Genomic DNA, 8,170 nt, shown 5'->3' with positions numbered 1-8,170 from the left:
GGGACATGTGGGGGTACACATATGGAGGTCATAGGAGGACCTGAGTCAGTTGTCTCCTGCCCACCATGTGGCTTCAGGGGACCAAACTCATGGCCTCTGGCCTCGCCGCAAGCGTATATCCGCTGAGCCATCTCGCTGATCTCAACATTCTCCTTTACAATGTCTTTATTAGCATTTTAGAAAACGGCAGCCTAACTCGATCCCCTGAAGGCTGGGGGTGTCTTTGTAGCTCATCCCTGTTCTCGAAGGTAGACCATGTGTAAACACCACCCCACCCCCAGCTTGCTGGATATTCAACACAGATGTGGCAGTCCCTGAGCGTTGGGATCCCAATGATAAGTGGCCTGTCCCAAAGCCTGGGTCTGAGAAAAGCTGGTGATAGGTGTACCCTAATGCCCTCCAGCTGGGTACACAGTCCTTCGTCACCAACTGAGTACAAGTGGAATTAGGAAGGTAGCCACTAGTTCTTTGGACAGAGCAGTGTCTGACAGCCACACTGACGTGTTTTGGTTGGTTTTATCTCACTGGATTTGGTCCTGGCAACTTTGTAGAAGCCTATTCATCTCACAGCACGCACATGTACTCAGTGAACACTGAGTGAATACTGGCTCAGGGCCACACGGCTGGGTTCCACCTCCTCAAATGGCCCATTAATCGGAGTGGGACCATCCTGCACCAAACCCCCAGAAGTCTCTACTGGCTTTCAAATTGTGATTCTGGCTTGGCTGTGGTCCTGAAAACCAGAAGGAAATGTTCTAGGACTTGACCCCATGTACCTGCTGTCTTATGGGCAACTGCTCATCTATGAAATTAAGCAGATATGGTTAAGGTGACCTATCTCAAGAGTGAAAAAACAAAACTGGAAACCCAGTCTTGGCTTATTGATTTTGAGGAGGGGAGAAAACTAGATCATTACTTTGTAGAGGAGGAAAAACCTTAGCAATTAGCAGGTACCTGTCAGGTATGGAGGCAGCCTTGGGCCTGCCTACAGCTGCTAGCCCAGGGTTAGGGCCAGATAACAATTCTACACATCTGGGGCCATGCCATGTCACAAAGTACTGATGGGCAAGGAAGGTATCACCAGCTACACTGCCTGCAGGAGGTGGCTTCTCTGGGTGGGCGATGATGAGGTTGGCCCCAAATGAATAAAGGCAGGTAGAGAGACCCTGTCTGCTACCACAGAAGCAGGCTAGGGGGATGCCACCAACGCTGGGTGTGGCTGTGGGCTCCAGGGACTTCCCCGTGGAGGAAACCAGGAAAGACCAAGTACAAATGTAAATGAGGAATGGTTCCAAAACTGGTTTGTGCAAATGTTTTTTTTTTTTATTTCCACATTTATATCACAAGGTGTCCACTTACTGGACCAAATAGCAAAGTTGCTCCCTTCTGCGCTGACACAGAAGTCTAGGTACTGTACATTCACTAAGGCTCCTTGTTTTTGCAAATCGCGTTTATGACAACCATAAGGCAAACGAATCTAAAGGAATGGTTATGAGTGTTTCCAGCGAACAGACGGCTCTCCCCTCGCCCAGCAGGGCAACTCACTCCAGTAGCACCCTCGGGAACTTTGTGAAGTTGGGGGCTCTAGAAAGATGGTATTTTCTAGAGATGTGAAGAGGAAAAGAGGAAGAAAGGAAGTCATTTGGCTGGTGGTCAGGTGGAAAAAGGATGAAATAAACGAGAAAACTGAAGTTCCTGCAGCATTTCTTTAAGAACTGGGGTTGAACTGAAACCATATACAAATGGGGGGGCACCTGTGCAGTGAGGGTGAAGCTGGCTCACCCGCCCGATGCCAGGCTCACCACAGCAGAGAAGCTTCTAGCGCACAACACGAGGGAAAAGAAAACACTGGCTTGGCAGAGGCCGGAGAGTGGCCTGTACCTCAGAGACACCAGAGCCAAAGAGCAGGAGATGCAAAGATGAGATGTGCGTCTGTTGCTGTTAAGGTAACCTCTCCCCCAGGGTTCCTGTGCCTGCCTGCCTGCCACTGAGGTCCCCGCCTTCGGTGCTAGAGGGGTTCCGCACCGCTTCTGGGGTGGGGGCTAACGCTTTATAGCTGGCTTGCTATAGTTCTGGACTCCCTCTGCCGTCTGCCCTCCGAGCGGCCCTTCCTTTGCAATCGTTAGTAAACTGGTAGCAGCATTTCACAAAAGGAGGGTGGAGAGCGAGCCTCGTGCCCGCCCTCCCGGCTGGCTAGCCTAGCCCCTGCAAGGTGGGAATGCACTTGATGGCCAGGCCAGATGCTCAGTCCAAGCAGACATAAGGCAGAATGTTCAAGCGCCCATCGTCGCCATGCGGGTCGAGCGATATGCACTGCGTCCAGTCATACCAATTACCCTGTGTGTCCTCACACCCGTTCACCCCTGGCCACTGCTGGCCCTGGATTCTGTCCAGATCGTCCTGTGTGACCTCGCGAGTGAGCCCTGGGAGGTCAGTGGGCGTGGGTAGCGGCAGCAGCACGTGGGGCTGCCGGGCCCCTCGCCGACTGCTCTCCTCCTGCTTCAGGTACTCGGCCATAAAGTGGTGCGCGCCCGGGGTCTGCGCGCCCGACGATGACAGCAAGCTGCTCTGGCGGCTCAAGTAGGACTGGATAATCTCGTTGCGTGACAGCTCCTTCCAGTTCGTCTGCTCAAAAGGACTCTGGAGGCTGGCCTTAGCCTCTTGCTGGTCCAGCTCTGTCCTAGGTGGCTGCTCTGTGGATACGGGGCTGTCGGCCCGCACTGGCTCTTTCTGGGTCAGAGGTTTGATCTGTCTTGTCATGGGGTCAAAGGTGAGCTTCCGCTCTTTTAACCGCACAGGTTTGACGCCTGCTTCAGCCACCTGCCCATCTAAGTTCACTGTGTAGTCTCGAGGTCTGTACCTCTTTTTCTTTTTGCTGTCCGAACCGCCCGAAGAGGCAGCATCACTGTCCGCCTTGGAGGAATCTGGTGACAACCCAACCCTGCAGGCTGGCCCTGTTAACCGCGGGTGGCCCTCGGGCTGCTCTGGCCAGTGCACAGGGCTCTCAGCACTGGACAGCAGCTCCATCCGCCGCACAGGGGGCGTGGATGGCTGAGCCAGTGGGAGTGGGGATGGCACCTGCGTGGTGTCCAGTGGTTGGGGGCGTAGGGAGGGGCTGGACACGGGGCCCTTAGGTGTGTACGAGCTCCGCTGCCGGGCAAAGGAGCCTTCGTGCCGTGAGTTCCGGGGGCTGAAGGAGCAACGAGAGGCACCCCTGGGATGGGGAGGGCCTGGCGGCTCATCCACCCTGTCCAGGTGCTGCAGCTGCGCAGCTTTGGTCTGCAGGCAGGGCACGGGGGGCTTGCTTAGGCCAGGGGAGCTGGGACGCGGCCGCACGGCGTTCACGGGGATCTTGCTGCTGTGCTTCTCATTCTCACTGGGCTCCAGGCGGCTGCTGTCAGGGCCCATGTGCCCACTGCCATCCAGGGGGCTGGGTAAGCTCTCTGGGCTCCCACTGATCCCGTTGGTGGGGAGAGGGGATGCATTGGGGACTAGAGGGTCAGGACTGGCTTTGGAAACTTTGTGGGGTGGCCCCGGGTGGCCCAGGTCACGCTGGTCCCCCCTGCGCTTACGGCTCCCCAGCCTGTCTAGCCGCTGCCCAGGGAGCCTCTGGATGTCGTTGCGATTCTTCAGGTCATGGATGCTCTTGGGGGCACTGGGCACTCCCACCTCTGGCCGGCAGTTGTGTGCGCCTCCATTGGCAGAGCCTGCAGCCCCTGCCAGTGCCCGTAGTGCCACCTCATTCTGGTGCACAGGCTCGATGAGCTTCTGCCAGCTCCGCAGAAGCCTCTTGGCTCGTTTGGCCAGCTCCTCGTTCTTGGTTTTCTTGCGGACGTCATTGATGAGCTTCCCCAGTCGGGTCTCCTACAACCAAGAAAGTGACATGCTTATAGAAGAGGGACATAGCATGTAGGACAAGGGAGCTTACCCCTTCCCTACCCGCCCCCAAACTGCCAGCTTCTTGGATACAGCTTGGGAATGTCCAGTACTGTGTAGCAGCATGAATCCTCACATTTGGGTCCCATGGGCTTCCTCAAAAGCAGGTCCACTGGTTCCTGGGACCTGCAGAGTCTGTACTATTGAGGCCACACGGCTGCTCTGCCAGGGTGTCTGGGTGAGCACATTTCACAGCCTAAGACCTGGTCCCCAAACCAGTTACCTAAAGCACAGCTCAGGCCATGTCCCAAAATGCTGAGGTGTGCAGGGTATGGGAAGGAGCCCAGCTGTGAGATTAGAAGCCTTCATTCTTGGAGAGTCCCATGGGAAGATCAATGTCCTGGACACACTGCCCACTGGGTGCCCTGAAGAACTCTAAGAGCCTAAGCCACAGGAAGAAGCTGGCTGGGGGCTACCCTCACCTCCTATTCTGCCCAAGGCTGGGCCAGGGCTCTTACCTCCAGTGCCTCTTTGGTGATGGGGTATCTCTCCAGGCTGGAGATCACTTCCAATACTGTCACCATGTTCCGGATCTGAAGAACAAGAACCAGGTTTCATCAGCTCAGGTGTCTGCCCTCTCCCACTGAAAGCCCAACAGCCCAGGGCTTTGCAAGGTGCCAGCACTGAACACCACCCAAACCCCCATCACCAACTCCCATATACACACACTCACTCACCCATTGCCATCTGGGTGTTATGAAAAGGGATCTGCCCCAGGTCTGACAAGACAGCTTTGCTGTGAGGCCCCTGGGTAGGTAGGGGCTGGAGGAATTACCACATATAACATACAAACAAAGCCTCAGAGGAAAGCATGATGAGCACAATAAACCAATCAACCTGATAACCTTCTCTGAACAAAGTAGGATGTCACAAACTCTAAGATGTATGTCACATGGCCAGAAGGAAGGTCTCCGGAGCACAACACCTGAGCAGCAATGCAGTCCAAAGAACATGAAAGAAGGCCAGAGACACTGAGAGGCTCTGTGCAGAACAGGCAGGGTCTGAGCTTCACGGTGACAAGGAGGCTAACAATCCTCAGGCTCATGTTGGAGACTCTGCTCTGAGCCAGCCCTTCTATACATTATTGACTTGTTTAATCACGACAGGCTCACAGGGCAGGTGCCAGGACTGTCATTCCAGAGACAGTAGGACCGAAAAGCTGTGACTGATGTGACCGGACATTCTAGTAGCACAGCCACACTGGCACGCACAGCCGCACAGCATGGGTGAGAGGAGCTGAAGAGAGGAGGAGCCTCCAGAGCAAGAGGGGACATACAGCCTCGGTGTACCCAGGAGGACTACATTTGAGAGAGCAGACACCAGCAAACACAACAAAGCACACACATCGAGCTCCCTCAGAAGGGCTAAGGAGATGGCCAGTGAGTGGGTAGGACTTGCTGTGAAGCATAAGAACCAGAACCCATGTACCTGCCAGGTAGCAGGGCAGCCCACCTGTAATTCCAGCTTTGGAAGGGAAAGATGGGGTTCCTAGAGCAAACGGGCTAGTAAGATTAGTTGTGTTGGTGAGCTCCAGGTTCGATTCAGAGACCCGGTCTCAGTGAGCAGGTGGAGGAATGAGTGATGATCCCAGCATCAACCTGGGCCTCTTTATGCATGCACACACATCCACATACATGCACATGAAAAATTACTTCAGTGAATTCCAGACCTAAATGGCAAGCTAAAACCAAGCTCTAAAACGTGTGCAGGAGGATCTGCAACTGTGGGGATGATGGTTGTTCCTGAAGGGTTCAGAGCACCAACTATCAAAACTACTGACAAACTGAACCCATCAAAATGAAGAGTTTCTCTGTTTAAACACTTATCAGGACACATACATACCTACTTGGTGGGTAATCCACCTGCACACTTGAAGAAGCCCACAGGGTGGTAGTGCCATGGCACTGCAGGTTCTTGGTACCTAAGCTGGCTGGCCAGTCCCAAGCCCCCTCCATCCTTCCTGTGCTACACACTGACAGCGTACACTATCACCTGCAACACTGGGTCACAAGGAAAAAAGCACATCCCTAGGCACAACTAGGCACACACATACTCATCAGGCCAGGCCAGTCACTGAATGTTACACACTGGCATGCACTCTCTACATGGCCTCCTATCAGTGCTGAGGGTCTCTTGGGCCCTTCTTGTCATCACAAATGGGGCTGCAGTTCATACCCCTGTAGACTGTTCCTGGGTGCCAAGCAGTGGCTCTAGCACTCGGGGGAGGTGTGTCAGCTAGCTCCAGGAGGCCGCTCCACATGGCACACCACAAGCAACCCAGTGACCAGAAGATGAACCTGCAGGTCAGTGGTGTCAAGTCTCCTGCTGCTGCCCTGACTTCTGGCTAAGTCCCAGCATGTTTTGATTACCTTGCCCACCCACCTGGGGCATCGAACTGCCTCCTTGCTGAAGACTCTTGGAGAGAATCCATTCCTTACTCATACAGGTTCAGATCCCTATTTTCTTACTTGCTGTCACCTACATGCTGTTCCTAGCTTCAGGGACACCATGTCCCCCGGCTCCCAGCCCTCCCTCCATCTTCAATGCCAACCCTGGAATCCTGATCACATCAGTTCTCTGACTCAAAAGGGTAACACAGAATTGTTCCTGTCTCCAGTCCACACCTTAGTCATGTTTGCCAGGTGAGGTACCAGGGGCCCACGTTGGCTCCCAGACCAGAAGGTAGACTGTCTGTAGGCACCTCCAGGCACCTCCAGCCTTTCTAGTTTGTCTATTTACAGCTGAAGGTAGCCCCAAGGCCTCCTTTCCTCGGGGCTCTAACTCCTGGAGAGAAGCTGTAGGACCACAGAGTAGATAGACAGCGGCCCTTACAGTAACTGTCCCACAGCCTTTTTTACAAGGTATTGCTCTAGTGACAAGCCAATCCCTCCTTGGGGAACAAAGGCCTCCACTTATGATACTTTGTCTGGGGCTAGGTTCGTAAACACATCCAGATAGCTGTTACAACACTGACTGTCTTGCTTCAGGGCTGGGTGGCCTGCCTAGAGACATGGTTCCTATACTCACCTCGGTCATGAGATAGGTGAGATTCCATGCAAAGAGTGTGCTATGAGGAGGTCATTCCCAAGAGAAGACAAAATCAGTGTGCCCTGGCCTGGGATCTCAGTACCACTGAGCTCTGAGCTTGCTCTATGGCTTCATCTCCACCCAGTGACCTCACCCTGGTATATTTAGAGCCCTAGGTCCCCACATACTCCTGATCAGCAGTCCTTGCAGAGAGGAATCTACCCAAGCCCTAGTAGCCTGGCAGCACAGAGCGTCCTTGTCCTTGGACAGATATCCTGCTCCCAGACAGGAGGAAGGGACAGAACACCTAGGGGAACCAGGTGTTGGGTTGGCGCATCAGAAAGCACCAAGAAATGCAGAGCTGTGCACAGACCAGCCAAAGTGCCTACTGGGGGTTGTGTGGATCGAGATTAAGGGGCCCTGCAGAAAATGCCATGTCCTCTGTGACCCCTTCAACTGCAGGCCACTCATCCAAGGAACCACCTGTCACACTACAAGGCCCCCACTCTCGAGTCAGCACAAGTGGACTAGGCACCACAGCAGTGGACAGAGCAGGCTAACCTGCCCAGGTAGAAAGCAAGGAAGGAAGAGCTGAAGAAGCAATGTGAGCTGGCAGGTAGGTTCAGGTGCTCCACTACTAGGACAAGGCTTTCAGGACTAATCCACTGCCACCACCGTAACAGACCACGCGTGTGTTTCTTGGTAGTTCCTTATATCTGCGTGTCAACACTCATCCATTCATCTCATGGGTACTATTCTGACTCTGCCTGGGGAACCCTTGGCAATGCCCTAAAGGGCAGCTTCAGGGTAGGTGTGTGGCTCACAGAGCCCATGTTGCAGGCCTGAGGGTCATTTACAGCTGCTGTCAGGAATAGCCGGGTTCTGTCTCCCTTTAGGACTCATTCCCAGTGCCCAAATACTCCCAAGCTCCCTTCCAAATGGCTCTACCATCAGGAGACTTCAGCCACCAGGCCTTGAGCCATGCACTTGTTCATCAGATGGACAGACACATATTAATCTCTATTTCCTTAGCAAGTAGTGTGGCCAAGCCTGCCTCTCCCTCCCTTCCCCATCATTGACAGGCCCTGTCCATTCCTTCATCTGCATTTCTGGGCACCCAGTGTGTTACCACCTGCCTGTCACAGTGACTCAAATGCCCATGGGGAGGCACATTTGCAGTGGCCAGCAGGGCACCAAGGAAGCAGGT

The 8,170-nt window shown here is 54.1% G+C and overlaps 1 protein-coding gene across 1 annotated transcript in view; it reads right to left on the bottom strand.

The window, feature by feature from the left end:
* Window positions 1–1,298: 1,298 nt before the first annotated feature.
* The window catches only part of Med26 (mediator complex subunit 26), a 42,359-nt gene continuing 35,487 nt past the window's right edge, over window positions 1,299–8,170 (bottom strand). The window contains exons 2-3 of the mRNA XM_006989898.3: window positions 4,395–4,469; window positions 1,299–3,864 (exon numbers count right to left, since the gene is read on the bottom strand). Of these exons, the coding sequence (XP_006989960.1) occupies window positions 2,245–3,864; window positions 4,395–4,469 (1,695 nt within the window). The 3' untranslated portion in view covers window positions 1,299–2,244. The remainder of the gene's footprint in view (window positions 3,865–4,394; window positions 4,470–8,170) is intronic.

This window comes from Peromyscus maniculatus, chromosome 17 (assembly GCF_049852395.1).
Source record: "Peromyscus maniculatus bairdii isolate BWxNUB_F1_BW_parent chromosome 17, HU_Pman_BW_mat_3.1, whole genome shotgun sequence".
Classification (NCBI taxonomy): Eukaryota; Metazoa; Chordata; class Mammalia; order Rodentia; family Cricetidae; genus Peromyscus; species Peromyscus maniculatus.
This window is presented reverse-complemented; position numbering and strand designations above follow the sequence as displayed.